This window comes from Canis lupus, chromosome 2, assembly GCF_048164855.1.
Source record: "Canis lupus baileyi chromosome 2, mCanLup2.hap1, whole genome shotgun sequence".
NCBI lineage: Eukaryota > Metazoa > Chordata > Mammalia > Carnivora > Canidae > Canis > Canis lupus.
Genome location: NC_132839.1, coordinates 38441727 through 38460895, shown reverse-complemented (window position 1 = coordinate 38460895; position 19169 = coordinate 38441727). Strand labels below are relative to the sequence as shown.

General features: G+C 38.9%; 1 protein-coding gene across 9 annotated transcripts in view; it reads left to right on the top strand.

Annotated features, from left to right (window-relative positions):
• Positions 1 to 19169, top strand: part of CHRNA7 (cholinergic receptor nicotinic alpha 7 subunit) — a 129091-nt gene that overhangs the window by 32133 nt on the left and 77789 nt on the right. For 6 of the 9 annotated variants that reach the window (XM_072795811.1, XM_072795802.1, XM_072795778.1 and 3 more), the window contains one exon: positions 18171 to 18215. The exons of the other annotated variants lie outside the window; for them this stretch is intronic. In XM_072795811.1, the coding sequence (XP_072651912.1) occupies positions 18171 to 18215 (45 nt within the window). The remainder of the gene's footprint in view (positions 1 to 18170; positions 18216 to 19169) is intronic. 9 annotated transcript variants of the gene reach the window in all.

Below are 19169 nucleotides of genomic sequence, written 5' to 3'. Positions count from 1 at the left end.
GGCCAGGTGAGTTGGGGACCCCAGTCCTCTGCCATCTTGCCCAGCCCCTCTGTACCATCTTATTATTATACGTTGGTTGTTTCCAAGATCTATTTTTATATCCTGTTTTATTGTTTATTTTGGTTGTGTCTTCTCTGTCTTTTCTTTGTTTGGTATTGCTAAAAGTTTGTTAATTTTATTGGTCTTTTAAAATAATTAGCTCATTGTTTCATTGATTTTTCTCTATTTGTTTTAAATGTTATTAGTTTCTGCTCTTTATTTTTTATTATTTTTTCTCTGGGTGTTTTTGCTCCTTTTTTAGAATCTTCAGGTAGTAATTTAGACTATTGGTTTGATACTTTTCCTTTTTCCTTATGTATGCATCCAAGTGCTATAAGTTTCTCTCTCAGCACTGTTTTATTTCACTTCTACAAATTTTGATCTTATATTTTCATTTTCAATGTATTTTTAAACATTTCTTTTGTGTCTTCCTGTTTAAGCCATATATTATTTAGAAGTAAGTTTTTCAGTGTTACAGCTTTTGAATAGTTTCTTGTCCTACTGATACAGTTTTCTATAAATTTCATTTCATTTATTTCATTTCATTTCATTTCATTTCAGTTGGAGAGCACATATTTTGTATGATTTCAATTATATTACATTTGTTAAGGTTTGTTTATGGCCCAGAATATAATCTATCATGGTATGCTTTCAGTGGGCACTTGAAAAGAGTATTTTGTGGTTGTGGGGGAAATGTTATGTAAATGTCATTATATCCTGTTGGTAGGTGTTTTGTTAAGTTCAATCATAAGTTTGTTGATTTTCTTTCTGCTTGTTCTTTCAAGTACTGAGAGAGAAGTATGTAGAGCTCCAACCATAATAGTGAATGTTTATATTTCTCCTTTAAGCTTTTTCAGGTTTTCTTGTTGTGTATGTTTTGAAGTTCTCTGGTTTTGAGCATACACATATAGGATTGCTATATCTTCTTGGTGAATTGACCCTTTTATCATTATGTAATGTGTTTATCTATGGTAATTTTCTTTGCTCTGAAGGCTACTTTATCTGTTACAAATATAGCTGGTTCTGATCTATCTGGATAACATTTGCATGCTATTTCTTTTTCTGTCTTTTTACCTGCCTATACTGTTATATTTGATGTCAAGTTTCTTGTAGACGGCATCATTGAGTTATGTTTTTTCATCTATTTTGCTAGTCTCTATCTTTAAATTGCTATATTTAGGGCATTCACGTTTAATAAAATTATTGTTATGTTAAGGCCTAAGTCTGCCATTTTGTTTTTGTTTTCTGATTCTTCCGTCTTTTTTAATTTTCTTCTTTTGCTTTATCTGCTTTCTATAGGTTATTTAAACTTTTTAAAAAAAATCCTTCTTGATTTGTCAATAATGTTTTTGAGTGAAATTCTTTGTATAGATTTTTAGTGGGTCTTCTAGGTGTTGCTTTAATATAAATAGCTTATCATTATCTGCTGATGTGGTCATTTTATCTACTTGAGTGCAGAGCAGAAATCTTACCCCTGTTTGCATCCCTTACCATCCCTTGTTTATAATATAATCATCTTTACTATTTCCTCTACATACATTTAGAATCACCTCAGACCATTTTATAATTTTTGTTTCAACCATCAAACACAATGTAGAAAGTTCAACAGGAGAAATAAAGCTGATCATATTTACCCATATTTTTGCTTGCTCTATTTTTTCCTCTTTTATGTTCAAGCTTTCTTCTTTTATTGATTCCTTTTTGCTTAGTAAACTTTCCTTATCCATTCTTTTAAGGGTCACAGGCAACAAATTCTTTTACTTGTCTTCATCTGAAAATGTCTTGAGTTTACCTTCATTCCTGATCAATGTATTTCACTGCTGATGGGATTCTGGGTTGACCCTTCTTTTAACACTTGAAAGTGTTATTCCAAGTTCTTCTGGCCACTGTGGTTTCTGATGAATAATAAACTATCATTTGATTGCTTTTTCTCTATAGATAAGGTATTATTTTTCTCTTGCTGTTTTTAAAGGTTTTTTCATTGTCTTTAGTTTTTGACCGTGATGTGTGTTGGTGGGGATTTCTTAAGATTTATCTTGTTTGAGGTTTGCTCACTTCTTGAAACTATATATATGTATCTTTTGTCAAATTTGGGAAGTGTCAGCTATGATTTCTTCATGTACTTTTTCAGTTCCATGTTCTTCTTGGTTCAAGATTCCAATAATATGAGTGTTAGGTCTTTGTTGTAGTCAAATAGGTCCCTGAGGCTCTGTTCATTTTTTCTTTTTAGTTTAATTTCTGTTTTTCAAATTGGGTAATATCCATTGTTCTCCCCCCCAGTTCACTAATTTTTCAATCATTCTGCTGTTCAGCCTATCCATTTAGTTTTTATTTAGGCTATTTTATTTTTCACCTCTGAAGTTGTCATGATTTTTCTTTATATCTTGTATTTCTTTTTCTAAGACTATCTTTTCATTTAATACTATCATGTTAGCAATTGTTCTTTGAAGCATTTTTATGATGTTTGCTTGAAAAATCTTTATTAGATAATTCTACATCTTATAGTTGTTCATCCTGTTGTTGGCATTTATTGATTGTCTTTTTAATTTTACTGTGAGATCTTCCTGGTCCTTTGTATGATAAGTGGTTTTCAATAGTAACCTATAAATTTTGTTCATTATGTTATAAGAATCTGAGTCTTACTTAAACTTTCTGGCTACCTGTCTTTCTCTGACACCACTACAGCAGAGGAAGAGGGGGCATTGCCTAACTGCCATGTGAGGGTGGATTTAAGATTTTCTACTTGGCTTCTGTTGACATGAGGGGAGGGGAAAGGAATGAGCACCTCCCAGATATGGATTTCTACTTACCCCTACATTACTGCCTATTGGAGGTAGAAGTCATGGCTTTTAAATTGTCCTTCTGGGACATAAGAATCAAAAATAAAACCCGGGGAATTCACTGCAGTGTTGTTCCTTGGGTACTAAAGTCTATAGGCAGTCTGCCTTCTCCTGTACACATTTTAGAGTCTTTTTGCCTTATATATAATATTACAGAGGTCTTAATTGTTGTAAGTTGTATTTATTTATTTATTTATTTATTAAATAAATTTATTTTTTATTGGTGTTCAATTTGCCAATGTACAGAATAATACCCAGTGCTCATCCCATCAAGTGCCCACCTCAGTGCCCGCCACCCAGTTAAGTTATATTTAATGGTAAGAATGGGAAAAAGTATATCTACTCCATCTTTCCAGAACTTAAGTATTTTTATTGCTCTTGCAATGAGGATTTAAAAATTCTCTAAGTCAAAATGTATAGTATCAAAAATGAGATAGGAATCATAACTCCTAAAGTTATGTGTACATTAAGGTCAGTATCACATCATGCATCTATTTTATTTAGAGAGGTCAAGATACTTAGTAAAGCAGGTTGGATGTGAGAAAAGATTTTATAGAGCAGTTTGGTATTGAAAGAATCAAATCATATTCACGACTAAACAGGGGATGAGAAATAGGAGGATCACCAGAATAGAATTTAAAAAATGGATAATACTAAAGTGCAATTTTATGCTTTTCTTTCAGAACACATTTTACTGTGTTTTTCTCACACATTTTAATGTGTTTTACATTATTTTAGAAACATTTCAGTAATTACATAGTGTTCCCTTTTATGGATATGCTACAGTTTATTATTGGGCAATTAACTTGTTTATAATATTCTTGGCACTATAAGTAATATAATGAATACCTTTGGATTTCCTTATTTATCTGATTCCTGATTATTTCTTTAAGGTAATTTCTTAGATGTGTAATAAGCCCAAAAAGTTAATTTTTTTTTAAGTCTCAACATAAAGGCAAATTTAAAGGTTGCTTTGAAGAAAGTATGTAGCAGTTTATACATTGACTCACAGTGTTGGAAACTACCAGTTTTGCTATACCATCATCAGCTTCTGAACATTACCACTTTAAAATACTTAAAAGGTTACTTGGTTTATTTTATATACATACACCTTTACATTAGTACAAATTTAAGAAAAAGGTTTATAGCTGTGGAAGCCAATCGTTCTTTCATTTTCTCAGGATCATTTCTTACTATGCATGGTGAGAAATCTGTGAGCCCATACCCAGAGGAGGACAAATCCAGAATGTGGAAATGTAGCAGTATTTCAGAGTTTTGTTCATTTATAAATTTGATGTCAAAATCAATCCAATAAAATGAGAGAAGACAAACCATATTCAATGGCAATCTATCACTTATTTTCCATTTGTATATTTTGAGAAGTCTCATTTTACCCCTTTCACCCAAAGCAGCTATACATATTCATAATCTTTGTGGTATTCTTCCTTTCCTTTTCATTTGTGAATTTATTGGGCAATTTTTTTTTCTTATTAGTATCTTTATTCAGTTTGTAAGAGCCAGAAGAGAAGGTGTGTTCTGATGATCTTATCCATCATTCACCTGTGCCTTTCTGATAGAGCTCGCCACTGTCAGAGATTATAAGGACAACTGAGAACAGGGCGTGTCTTTAAACTCCTGGCAAAACAATTTAGGTGGCATCTTGAGAAGGTCTTACTGGGGGCAGAGGGGGAAGTGAGTGCTGCAACATGTGGTTAGTCAGGGGAGGTTAGGAAGTATCTTTGGGAGCTAGGAAGAAGATAGAGAGCAACTCACTCTGAAAGTTGGTGAAAGTTCTTAAGAAATGTCAAGAAGCACCTCTTTCCCTGGGAATCTCTCCTAATTTCATAACCTAATCCATTATAACAATCTGTCTATGGAATCCAAGTTGTTAGGACAAGGTCATCCCCTTGTTAAACTGAAGAGAAACCAATTGTTGTTCTACATTATGATGAATATAAAAATGGGTGCAATTTATTCTGATCCAAAGGTGAAATATGATTATAGAGTGGATTGAGAAGGTGGGAAGTTGTAGAAGAGAGATTCAGCCATAGTTGTTGTAGATTTAAACTCAGGCATCCCCTGCATAAGCATTTTTCTTCTTAGCAAATTCAGGGTTTATAAGGAAAAAAATTTTGCTGAAATACTAAGCAGCTGACACATAACAAAAGGTCATTTATTAAGGAAGGGCATACTTTGGAACTTTATGCCAACTATTTATTTAATCACTGGAATCATGAAAAAGTTCCAAAGTCATTCTGTTCCTGATTTTGTGATAGGAACATTTTTCTTGGTAATTGGTATAGTGTGGTTTATGACATGAATCACTTCATTGTACTACCCAGAAGAAGAAATGAGGTCTGTGAATAGTCTGAATTTGGCTTATTTAGCTCCTCATTGTTCCATGTAGAATAGGGTATCTGAATATGCTCTGTATTAGATGGGAAATGGACTTTTGGGCTGAGGAATGGAGAGGTATAGAATTTTCCTTTCTTAATGTGAGAACTCTGCGGTGGTTAGAATGAATTACCAAGTTATTTCTGGGTACTGGCAATTTATTAGCTTTCTACAAGTCCATAAGAAAAGGATTAGAGCCTAAAGATCTGTAGAGGACTCATTATTTATAGATTGTATAGAAGAGCAAAAAAGATCCTGTAATTCCACTTGGGAACCACAAATTTAATAAAGTTCTTTGAGATATCTCAAAATCCTTGTGATAACAGCACGAACTGGGAATCTGAGAGGGCATCATAGTGCTTTCTTTTTGTTGATGTACATCATTTGGGTAATACTTTTTAGCATTCAGGTTTCCAAGGTCATCCCAGCCTGGTTTCTTTAAAGGGTAGAACCTTAAATACAGGCTTCTCTGCTATTGTGTTCCTAGGTTTGGAGTTCGCACTAGGGGCTTCCTAGGTAGCTGCATGCATGAGAACATCAAAACCTCAGAACAGGCATGCTGGGCCATGTTGGGCCACCTTTAGATCAGGATGGGACCTGTGGAACCCCTGTAGAGGATGAAGTGTTGCCATATAATGCTCCTGCCTCTCCATATTGGCAGAGAGCAGGGCCTTAATAAAAGTCTATCACCAGAGGTGGGCATTTGGTCACATAATTAGCTTGAAGAGAAAGAACTTTGGGTCAGCTGCTATGAGAAAGTCCTTTGGACTACTTCAGTGGTGCTCATCACCTCCAACATGCACCTCTGTCAGGTTCCCATGCACAGATTGCACCCACACCCGTGCTCAGCCACCAACTGACCTCAGACTTCTCTGAAGGGGTTCAGTGGTAGATATTGGCTTATCTTTTTACAGAAGCCCCCACCATCTGGCCTCTCCTTTACTAGATCTTTGGTTGCTTTAAATAACCATCTTTTCCTTTCCTGTTGTATTTTTTTGAAATATTTGGAAGAGGGAAATATTCCCATATTGCTTATTATCTTCTTCTTGATTAAGATGTTCAGGGTAGCATGCTATTTGGAAATGATAGGGACTCTCAACTTCTTTTCCTGAGTTGCAACTGTTAGTGCTCTGAAATTACCACAATGAAATTCAGTTTTTCTAATTCTTATAGTTTAGCAATATGTTCCTATAGATCATTCCCATTAGCCTTCTCTGTTTGAATGAGTTTAGTAACATTTGCAAACTTAGAAATGTCTCTGCCTTTCAGATAATGTGTAAAAATCTCACTGTTGATTCTGGAGGAAATGCCTGTGTAGGCTCTTTGCCCCCACTTGTTTTTTGAACATTGGAATGAATGATGTAGAGATGGATCGTTAGAAGTCTCTGCTAATTCTCATACCTTCTTTAACTTTCATTATCTGTAAAAATACACTTTACACCATAGTCCATCAATTCTAAGATTTTTTTCACATTTTAACATTTTTGGAAAATACATGTGTCTTACAGTTGAATGGGATTTCAGACTTGATGTCAGTGTCTTGTTCTGATGCTTGCTTTGTCTCCTCAGATTATTTTTTCTTGTCTTTTAGTTGCCTTGTGGTTTTCCTGTCATAAGCCAAAAATGATTTTTAGGGTAATAGGAATTGAGGCAAACACCATTAGTATGAGAATTTCTATTAGTTTGGCTAGTGATTACGTGTTACCGTTTGCTGTAGCTTGCCAGAGGCCTCACATTCCTCTAGTGTCTTTATTTTTGTTTCCCTTGCTTGACCTTGACCTTCCCTTGGCACCCTTGGTCAGGGAGCTTTCAGCTTTACCCATTGGTGTCCTACTGGAACCTTGTGGTATTATGGCAAGGTGAGGAGAGGAAGCATGCTAGGATGCTTTGGGAGGGTCTGTGTTCTGGGGGTGTGAGCTCCTCAAGTGTTTCCTGGTGATATAGCTCTTCCCTTCCCCATTCTGTAGAGTCAGAAAGACTACAGGGTACTGGTATGGGTGGGATGTCCTCTCCCCAGCAGGAATAGATCTGACAAAGTCTGAAGGGTACGCCTTTGCTAAGGAGAAGGTTCTAGGTGGCCTGTTCCCCTAGAGTTGCTCCTTCCCTCTCCATGTCAGAGTTATAAGTTGATCTTTTTTGCATATTTTCCATGAGAACTTGGGGGAGTGCTGCTGGAGATAAAATCCATGAAAGTGTAGGGGTGTCCACAGGACTGTGGCCTGTATCATGTGGATGGATGTGGTGTGGAGTTTGGTTCAGTTCCCCTCACCTGTGGAATCAAAGCTTTTTCTTCAGTCCCACCAAGGCACTGCTCAAGCTCTCTGTGAATATAACTGGCCACCACGGTTCTACCTCCAAGGCTCTTCCAGTATCAACTCATGTACTCATAATGTTCATTTCAGTTTGCTCTTGTATTCTTTGTATTGAGGGATTTCTCATATTTTTTTATGAGATTAAGTTTTATATTTAAAAAGCTTTGATTGATTTTCCCCCCAGTATTTCTAGGTGTTTTGTGGCATGATAGTATTCATGTTATGGAATCTACTGTTTTACCACAATCTGTGCACTTAATTTTCTGTGTCTATTCTCCATTTCAGCTCCAGTTCTATCTTCCTGTGTCACCTCCGTCTCTGACCTCTTCCTTAATTGACTTAATCTCTTTGTGTTTTTCCTCTGCACAAACTGTGATTATCTCATGCCTTGCTTTCATGCCAGTAACTCAGTTTTTAGCTGGGTCTATTTTGTCCCTTTTTGTGTCTAACTTATTAGATAATGTGATCGTGTTGTTTTGGTTCTCAGTTTATTTATTTAACTCTGAAGTTTCCCTTTCATTTCATTTGGTTATTTTGTAATTTTGCCTTTGAAATCATATTTAATTTGACCCAAGGCTTTATTAAGTTGTATAGAGAACTCATGTGAAGCATGCCCTTCTTGTTTGGGCTTTTTTCCAGACTATGTTTTATATTTTAGTTATTCCTATCTTGCCTTCCTTTCTTCTTTGTATTTGCTATTTTAAAAAATACATCCATTCATTCATTTATTACCTTAGTTTGTTTATGCAGCTGTCATTCCAATTTTTTTTCCTCTTGCCCAGGCCTTATCCTCATGATTTCTCTACTCATACTTTTTAATTTTCTGAGTTGCAATGGTGGTGAACTTTTTTTAACATCATTTTTGTCCCTTATTAGAAATATTAGAAATATTTCTACAAATAGCAACAAAGAAAGAAAATGTTACTGCTTTGTATTCTGCTCCCATCTTCCCTTCACATACTTCCTCCCCTCCTCTCTGGCCTTTTGAACCCACATTTGCACCAGTTACACATGGGGTGTTCTTTTGGGATGCCCATATCCCCAGCTCGTGTCTTTAGAGGACCCTCAGTTATAATGAGATGTGCCGTAGCCAGTTCCCACCAGGGTTCATCGGAAAGCTGGGTGCTGAAGTTGCTTGGTGCTGAAGTTGCACACATTTCTGTAATTTCTCAGGCCCATTTGTGGGGGTCTGGAGGTGTATGTGATTTTTCTTAGCCTAATTGAAGATAATGTGTCATGTGTGCTGCGTGTGTGGTAAACAGTAAAGGCAGTGTTTGGACACTGATTCAGTTAGGATGATGGTTAAGCGTAAAGGGAAAATTATTGTGTCTGTTCAAGGAGAATTGAGATAAGCTTGATTCCTGGATCACCCAGGGCCACTGAAGCCCTTCTGACCTCTCCTGCACTGCATAATCTCCCCTGCTCCCATTGTCACACCTTCCACTTCCCGGCTCTGCTAACTCAAGATGTGATGTCTTCTTTGTTAGGTTCTACTCTCATGATCCCCTTCATGGGCTTCATTCTTCCAATTTTGGTTCTTCTTGGGGAGATAGGGAGGCCCTCTCTCTTATAGAAGTGGAAAGAAGGCCTTTCAGTTCCAATTAAAAACGTATTCTTGAAACCTCCCCCTCCTTGGGGAACCTGAGCAGTGCTGGGGCTGGGGTGCTCTCAGCAGGAACCTTACAAGGTCAGAGCAAGTAACTTCCCCGGGGAATCCCTCTCATATCTGTACACATAGGCAGTTGGACTGGCTTGACGATGGGCTCCAGTCCCTTCAATATTGGACTGGGAAATGGGTTTTGTTCAGGAAAGAAAATCAGTTGGCATCGGTCAAATCAAGGACTTAAGCTTAGGACACACACTTACCCTTAGTATGAATACTTTCCAGGGAGTCAGCCTGATGGACCACTTTTGGTTATGATATGTTGTCTTACCTGGGATTAAGTCAGTAAGGAATTACACACTGACCTATTAGAAGGAAAACAAAAATTATGTGTGTATGTATGTATGTGTGTGTGTGTGTGTGTGTGTGTGTGTGTTATACTCTGACCTGATTTTACAGATTTCTTCAAGTCTTTCTCAGCATTACTCCTGAAAACAGTGTTGTAGAGCTATGCAGAATTAACTTTGATAGTTAAAAATAGAATAAAAGATAAAAATCACTTTGGGTAGTTCTAAAGGCAGTTTTCCAAGTCTGTTTCAGTGGAGTTCTTTGGAGCATTGTCTACAGTATCAGGCTCTTCAGAGTGCTGTGTTTTATTTTTTTTTTAAACAGTTTATTCATAAAGAGAGAGAGAAGGAGTCAGAAACATAGGCAGAGGGAGAAGCAGACTCCATGCAGGGAGCCAGATGTGGGACTTGATCGCTGCACCCCACGATCACACCCTGGACTGAAGGCAGACACTCAACCACTGAGCCACTCAGGCATCCCAAGGGTGCTGTGTTTTAAAGGACCATAGCATAACACATTTCCATTGTTAGTACTTAACAATACTGTTAGAAATAAGTATATATCTTTAACCAGGTCAGTGATTAAGGAGTTCCAGAGCCTCAGTAGGAAAATAGTGAGGTTCCTGGGCCAAGCTGGCCATGAAGCTGAGTAGCTGACAGAAGGAGACACATCTATATTATGAGGGAACTGTGTTATACACATTCTGTTTGAAAAGGTTCACATTTTCTCATTCATACATCACAGAATACACTTAACACATTAAGAAAATTAAATATTGACGTCAAGACATTTACCTGTTAGGCCTAGATTTCAGTGAGAATAAAACTAATGTAATTATGTGCCACCTCCAAAGATAGGCAGTCAGATAGAGAGGAGATTTTGCCTGTGTGGGCCAACCTTCTAAGCCTCCCCAGTACCTGTGTCAGAGGAACTTGTTTCTGATCATTGAAAAGTGGAAAACCTTATTATGTTATAGGCACTTTTTGTGTGCTATTCATTTAATCTTTGCAACTTTCTGGAGAGATGGCAATCAGTTTCCTATTTTTATGTAGAGGAAACCAAGTCTGGGTAAAGCGCAGGGACCACCCCAAGTTTACACAGCTTGTTAGTAATACACCCAGTCTGCCTGTGATATCTAGACTTTTCAGTTGTACTCCTAAGACCACGAGCAACCCCAAAATGGTAACAGAGATGGAATAGGGCTCTGCACCCTTAGAGGGCCAGGTCTTTAGGTACAAGAAACAGAACGTTTCACAAATGCTGAGCCCTTTGCCCCATCTTTCAAGCTTTTAAGCTTCAGGACCCTTTTACTTTCATAAAAGTTATTGGGTATTCCCCCCCAGGTTTTTTTACGTGGGTTATATCAATCAATATTTATCATGTTAGAAATGAAAATTAAGAAAACAGTTTAAGTTCACTAATTGACTTAATATTATAATAAACCCATGCCATGTTAATCTAACTAATATTTTTCTGAAAAGTAACTGTATTTACTGAAGCAAAACAATTTTAGTGAGAAGGGTGGCACTGTTTTATATTTTGCAAATCTCCTTAATGCCAAGCTTAATAGAAGGCAACTGGATTCTCTTATCTTCTGTATTTAGTCTGCTGCTGACATCATATGCCATGTGCTCTCTGCAAAGCTCTACTCAGTGCTCATGAGGAAATGAGGGGGAAAACAGCCTAATAACATCTACTGATTGTGAAAAAGGTTTTGACTTCACTGATTCTCTAAAGCATCTCAGAACCTTAGAGGTTCCCAGACCTCTTGGAGGTTCTCCTCTTGGAGAACTCCTGTATAATAGAAATACCAAAGGGAACCACTTTTCATTAACATCACCAAGGTGCTCACTGTTAGGACATTGGGAGCAGAGTCTCATCGTGGCTCAAGCACAGGTGTTGAGATAAACAGGTAAAGGGTTGGATCTCAGCTTCCACACTGAGCTGTGTGACCCAGGGCCAAAAGCTTGTTTTGTTTCACAGTTGATAGTTTAATGCACTCCCCTCCCTCCTGATTATAAAGGAGATATACACTCACTTCAAACAGAACAGACATATTAGGTTAAATTTGGGCTCTCTGATAATCCCCATTGTTAAATGAGAATAATAATAGTACTGACTTTCCTGAGTTGGTACAAGACTGAATGAGTTGAAAGAAAAGTGTACGCATGCATGTGTGCACACGTGACATTTGAAAGAATGCAAATGTCTACTGAAGTTTTAGCTATGCTATTTTCAGATATTATTTGCTGATATTCTCTGTAGTAAAAATCATGTGCTTGTTCGCCTTTTGCCTGTCTTTCTATTGGATTGTCCGCCCTTTTTCTTACTGATTTATAGGAGTTTATATCTTATTCTGGATAAGAGTAGAGGTTTTTTTTTTGTTTTTTTGTTTTTTTGTCAGACCTACTATCTCGCTGACTCAGGAAAAACCACAGACTCTCAGTTTATTATTCTATAAAACTAGGACAAAATATGTTTGGTGTAAAATTAAATTAGATAAAAGAAGTAATCCTTGGTATAAACTATAGAGACTACACAAATAGGAATTTATGTTATCTAACACTTTTCTCTGCAGACAAGAATTTAGATACAGTGAGATGTATTGTTGTCTACTTTTTCCAAGCATCTATAAAAAAACAAAGGAAAAGTGTTGGGAGCTCTGCAAAATAATGTTGAATAATGTTGCTGTACAACTTCCAGAAGAATAATTGCTCCATGAAATGCAAGATAGCACATTACACATCATCAGAACTGTTGTACTCAAAGAAAATACATGATTATTCTGGGAGATTGATTTAAAAAGCATGGCTGCTTAAATCAAAATATATTTAAAAAACGTGTCCCTTTATTGGGGTACAGTTGACCTAGAAAAAGCTAAACAGATGCAATGTATACTATTTGACGGGTTTTGAGATGAATATATACACGTGAAACCCTCCCCACAATCTAAACCATAAGCTATCATCTTAAAAATTCTTTCTTTCTTTCTTTCTTTCTTTCTTTCTTTCTTTCTTTCTTTCTTTCTTTCTTTCTTCTTTCTTTCTTTCTCTTTTCTTTCTTTCAAATGCTCAACATATAATCTTCCCTTTTAGCAGATTTTATTTATTTATTTATTTATTTATTTATTTATTTATTTATTTATTTATTTATTTTTATTGGAGTTCAATTTGCCAACATAGAGAATAATACTCAGTGCTCATCCCATCAAGTGCCCCCCTCAGTGCCCGTCACCCAGTCACTCTCACCCCCCGCCCACCTCCCCTTCCACCACCCCTAGTTCATTTCCCAGAGTTAGGAGTCTTTCATGTTCTGTCTCCCTTTCTGATATTTCCCACTCATTTTTTCTCCTTTCCCCTTTATTCCCTTTCACTATTTTCCACATTCCCCAAACGAATGAGACCATATAATTTTGTCCTTCTCCAATTGACTTATTTCACTCAGCATAATACCCTCCAGTTCCATCCATGTCGAAGCAAATGGTGGGTATTTGTCATTTCTAATGGCTGAGTAATATTCCATTGTATACATAAACCACATCTTCTTTATCCATTCATCTTTCGATGGACACCGAGGCTCCTTCTACAGTTTGGCTATTGTGGACATTGCTGCTAGAAACATCGGGGTGCAGGTGTCCCGGCGTTTCATGCATCTGTATCTTTGGGGTAAATCCCCAGTAGTGCAATTGCTGGGTCGTAGGGCAGATCTATTTTTAACTCTTTGAGGAACCTCCACACAATTTTCCAGAGTGGCTGCATTTTTAGGCATATAATATAGCATTGTTAAGTATAGGCTCCATGTCTCACAGGAGATCTCCAGGAATTACTTATCTTGTAGAGCTGAACCTTTTTTTCCTATGAACTAAGACTTCTCATTCCCCTGGAAGCCACCATTCTACTCTGTGCTTCTGTGAGCTCAACTATTTTAGATTCCTCATAAAAGTGGAATCATGTAGTATTTATTTTTCTGTGTCTGGCTTATTCCACCTAGGATAGTGTCCGCTAGGTTCATAGGTTCATCTGTGCTGTCACAAATAGCAGAATTTCCTTATTTTTTAAGGCTGAATAATATTCTGAAGTGCTCAGATTAAACAAAACAAAACAAAACAAAAAACAAATGAGGCATTAGGCTTGTTGGCGTTGAGGATGCTTTGCTGCAAGGGCTTCCTGTGACTCCATGGCAACTACAGGTCCTGTCTATTCCTTTGTGGTCCCAGGGTCAGGAAGGAGTGTGAGTCTTACAGTAGAGCTCTGTGGTGAGAGTAGCCCCACAGGGATAACCACTGGCACTGAGTCACATGTCATGACTTGTATGATGCTCTCTTTGCCTCTTCCACTCTGGGAGGTGTTCAGGGCAACTGTTAATCTCCTTGTTCCTAGGAGAGAAAATTGAAACCCACAGAATCTGAGTGGCTGAGATTGAAAGCCTAGAGCCTGGTGGGTCTTCTGCTGGTATGGGATCTGCCCTTCCATGCCATCCTGCCAGGCTGGGTCAGGACAGAAATGGCCAAGTGGCAGCCTAAGAGTCTGGAATCACTGAAACCCATGTTCAGATTCTGTGCTGCTTGTTGGGCCAGGGTTTGGGACTAGGGTTTGGAGATAGCATTCCCCCTTTCCACAGGAATCCTAGTGTTTGATCAGTGTGTCATCCAGCTATTGAATGGAGCCTCATCAGCTAATTCAGGATTTAAACCAGCTCAAGTGCAGTGCAGGAGACTGGTGACTTTACTGTCAGTGGAGGATGTTCAGATGAAAGGGAGGGATATTTCCCTCTTGGGTTAAGTAAGTAGATTCTGAGTGATGGGGGTGGAGCCCCTATATATACTGCCAGGAACATCCTAATGCCTGAGGCCAGAGAGGCATCTGGGGACCACAGATCCATCTGCCAACTTTCCAAACTAAAGGCTCGGTCTCTGTGCCTAGTTCTCCACATTACTTCGGCATCTGCAGCAGTATGCAAACCCTGAGGCACAACTACTGAATGCAGGCTGGAATTGTGTCTTAGGCTCTCTGGCAGAAGGCTCTGGAAGCAGGGCACTGTGGGTGTGCTGGGAGTGTCAGGAAGGGAGGGCTAGAGGCTGGTATGGGCTTGGGCACCAGGGTGTGTAGGAGACTTGACCACTGTAGACTATCTGGGCTCTGAGTCACCTGAGCTGCAACCCTGAAGGGCTACCGAGGGACGTCCATGTCCTCTTCAGTCATGTGGCTGTCCTCTGTGTTTATAACTCCAGGAGCTGGTTGCCAGGTATTTCCTGAAGTAGGCTGGACTGTAGTAGGCCAGGGAGGTTCTTCCTCATGCTTAACTATAATCTGTCTCCCTAATGCCTCGCCTCACTGCTCCACATTCTCCTATGTAAAGACAAAGTCTGCCTGAGCCTCTGGTGAGCCAGGAGTCAGCCTCAGTCCAGAGCAGAAGCAAGGAGGAAGGTGTGGGGGAGAGCAGGCCTCACCAGGAGGTGAGGAGAAGTGAGGTCTTGAAGGGCAAATGGTACAAATGATGGCCTGAGAGATCCATGTCTTTTGGTCTTCCGATATCATAGGGCATAAAAATGAAGGCTCATCCTTGCCACTCCACCCTGTCATCTTCTCTGAAGGTACTCTGCTCTCTTCCTGTCATCTTTTGTAATTATATCACTATTGAGTTGTGTAATCCCAGCCCCAACTCACATTTTTACATTCTGTGAGCTCAAGAGCAATGTTCATCTCTTACCATTACAAGTCTAGATGGAGTAATGCCAGAGACAGGAAGTGTTCTGTAAACACTTGTTGAATGAATGAATGAATGAATGAACACTTGAACACTTGACAGGACTATGAAAAGGCTATGTACTTCACTAGGAACCTTAGACTTTATTCTTCCAGCAGTGCAGCTGGATGAGGGCAGAGAGTCCCCATCTGGAGCTGAGTAAAGTCAGACTATGTGTGGTGGGGTACTGTCTTCATCTTGGGCTACTGTAATGAACATACCACAGACTGGTGGCTTAAACAACACACATTTATTTCTCACAGATGTGGATGCTGAGAAATCCAAGATTAGTACATGGGCAGATCTGGTTTCTGGTGAGAACCTGCTTTCTGGTTCATAGACTATATTCTCTCTATGTCCTCACGTGGCAGAAAGGGCAGGAGAGCTCTCTTGGGTCTCTATTATAAGGCACTAATCCCATTCATGGAGGCTCTGCTCTCATGACCTGATCTTCCAAAGCTTCAGCTTCCAGATACCATCACAGTGGGGGTTAAGTTTGAACCCCAAACATTCACTGTGTGATGGAGAAGGGACACTGCTCATGGGAATGGGAAAGAGGTAGGATACCTTGTTGCTGTGCAGACTTAGAGAGCCCAGAGTCTTAGCCAGCAGGTGCCCCTGGTATGGAAGCTGAGGAGAGATCCACCCTGAGAATGCACATAGCAGCCTCCTTGCCAATCTGCAGGCTGGTCCTTCTGAGTCTCCAAGGAGGACTCCCCTACCTGGCATCATTGTGCTCCCGGGCGGTGGCTGGCTGCTGCTCAGTGTTGATTACAGTTTGAAATGCCGGCACTTCAGTCCCATGCTGCTACATATGCAGAAATTCCGTTTCACTCTAATGAGGTTTCAGTTGGAATGTTGGAAAGAAGAAAGCCTTTTAATTAGATTGGTAGTAATTGAGCTCCCAAACCACAGAAGCCTTTTTCTCAGAAGCTGAGACACAGATGCAATTAGAAGGAAAACCACCCAAATGGAACACTGGCTAATTTTAAGTCCATTAAAAATAACAACTCCTTAATAAGTTGATGCAATGAATATATGTCCTAAAAGAGTTCATTGATGCTTTCAAATAATATTGGAGATTGAACTGGAACTAGAGTACTCATGCAGTTCAAATATATGGTTCTATCGGGGACCATTTGTTCAGTATGGAGTACAGAGAAATGTTAGCTATATAACTTTTTCCACCAAAAAGACTACCATGTTTTATTTTGGAAAATATGATATATTTTCTCTATCACCAAAATATTTATTTTGGAAATATTTATTTTGGAAAATAGGATATATTTTCCCTGTGCCAAGAAGTGTCAGATTCTTCTGGACACAACTGTGGTCTAGGACCCTACTGGGATGTTGTCCACTGTCCATTCCCAAGCAGCTCTTTTCTTTCTTTGGGATTCACATACCTAGACCTGCCAATTTCACCTCTCAAATTTGCTCAGAGTGTGAGCTGCTGAGCCAGGGGGCATTGATGCATCAAAGAATCTTTGCCAATTCCTTACATGTTCAACACATTTTTATTTTAATGAGAAAAAGCATTTATTTCTCATTAGTATCCCTGCCCTCTGACCACGCCTCAGCAGATGCCATGTTCTTTCTGCCATTGGGTCTGTTCTCATGTATGCCATCAGTTAATGGGGCCAGATAATTCCTGTTGGAGGAGCTCACAGTCTCCGCTTCTAGGCACGTCTGCTTGGGGGCATAAATATTTTTTTCCTAGAGAGAATGGCAATTGTGAATTTAGAGTCCTTTAGTTGGGAATTGAGTGCCAAATGCTGAATAACACCATTGCAGTATAAGTATTGCATGAAACTTACTCATTAGTCTGTGTACACTCACTTTTGCTGGGCCATGTTGGGCTTGTCCAGCTGTGATAAGACACTGCTTACATCCCAATTGGAAAGGCTGATGTTGATTAGAATTTTCTTTAGGTTCCTATGCTGGAGCAAAGCTATGGTTAGAGCACAGACCTGCTGGACCCCATCCTTAGGTGGTTTGGAAATGTGGGGAAAAAGACTTTGAGTCAGAAAGATCCAGGTTTGAATAGCTCCTTCATAAAGTTGTGTTACCGTTCTGAAACCTGGTTTACTCATTAGGGCAGAATTTACCTTGCAGGTGTGTGTGGCTAGGCATACTTCCTGGTAGATAGAAGATGAGAGAAAAGGCAGGCAGATCCACAGTGACCAAGGAGAAATGTAACCCAAACAGCACCATTGGCATACAGCATGGCAGCTTTAACAGGTTATGTTCCCTTTCCTGGGGGAGGGAAGCATGAGATATTTATATTTGTTTAAAACTGTATACATTCTGGCAATAAACTTGACTTTAAAAAAATGCGGGATCCCTGGGTGGCGCAGCGGTTTGGCCCCTGCCTTTGGCCCAGGGCGCGATCCTGGAGACCCGGGATCGAATCCCATGTTGGGCTCCCAGTGCATGGAGCCTGCTTCTTCCTCTGCCTGTGTCTCTGCCTCTCTCTCTCTCTCTGTGACTATTATAAATAATTAAAAAAAGAGTCTCTTAAAAAATGGAATTTATTCCCAATTTTATTTTCTTAAGCATATAAATTATTGTAAAGGGTACAAAGGAAAGTAAACTAAATCATTAGCAAGTGTCATCTCTGGATTGTGGGGCTGTGGGGTTTTAATTTTCTTCTTTATACTTCTTCATGTTTTGTATGTGCTCTATAATAAATGTGCATTACTTTAGAATAAAGAGAAAACCTTAACTCTGGGGAAATGCTGCTTAAGTGTATTTGGAAGCACTTGGTACCTCCTGATTTCCACACACTCCAGGAGTCCCAGCAGTCCCATTCTTGCATGAATAATGATATCACTCCCTCTTTTGTAAACCATATAAACCATATTTATGGTTCTTTCTTTTTCTTTGAAGGATGAGAAGAACCAAGTTTTAACCACCAACATTTGGCTGCAGATGGTAAGTTGAGACAATGGCAATCCTCTCCTGTGGTCTTTCTGCTCTTGCTTTCCAGATACCAATTCTTGAAATGCACGGGAAGCAGAGAGCCTCTGATAAAAGCCAGGGCAGTCCTCCCTCACTGCGCTCAAACTAGTGTATGTGAAATAAAACGTCCACTTTTGGATGTTTCTCACTGCATTGTGCAGAGCTCAGTACGCTTGTATTTCCCTCTAGGTTGATTTAAGGAAATTTTATTATTTAAAAATTTTTAAAAGATTTTATTTATTTATTCATGAGAGACACAGAGAGAGAGGCAGAGACATAGGCAGAGGGAAAAGCAGGCTCCCTGAAGGGAGCCCAATGTGGGACTCAATCCTGGGACTTCAGGATGGTGCCCGGAGCTGAAGGCAGATGCTTAACAGCTGAGGCACCCAGGCCTCCCGACTTAGAGAAATTTTAAAAGCACTTCATGCAAGAAAAGTAGTAAGATTAAGATCTGCATTGTCTGTAGCAAATCTGTAGCATGTCTGTAATCTGTACTGACTAGTCCTAGGGCTCAGGAGACTGCCTCACTCCCCATGCCCTCTGGATGCAAATGGTATCCTAGAGAGTTGCCTAAACTAGAGGTCTCCACACTTAGTTTTCTAGTGGCCCCTTCAAAAATTGTGAAGTACTATATTCCATTCATGGATTTTTAACTTGACATCTTAAAATTCTCACCTCAATTTAATGAATTGCAAATGATGTCTCTTCCAGCAACTTATAAATATAGACCTTTGAAAGTAAAACTGTTAGTCTCTATTTTAAATGGAACCTAAATAACATAATAATTTATGTCTATATCATTCACTTAAGAAATACATGAAGAAGGCCTTCTTTTAACTGCTGGATATTTCACACAGTCCCTGTCTTTGCACTTGAATTGCGCTTCCACTTTTCACATAAAATTTTATCCTACTGTAATATAATTTT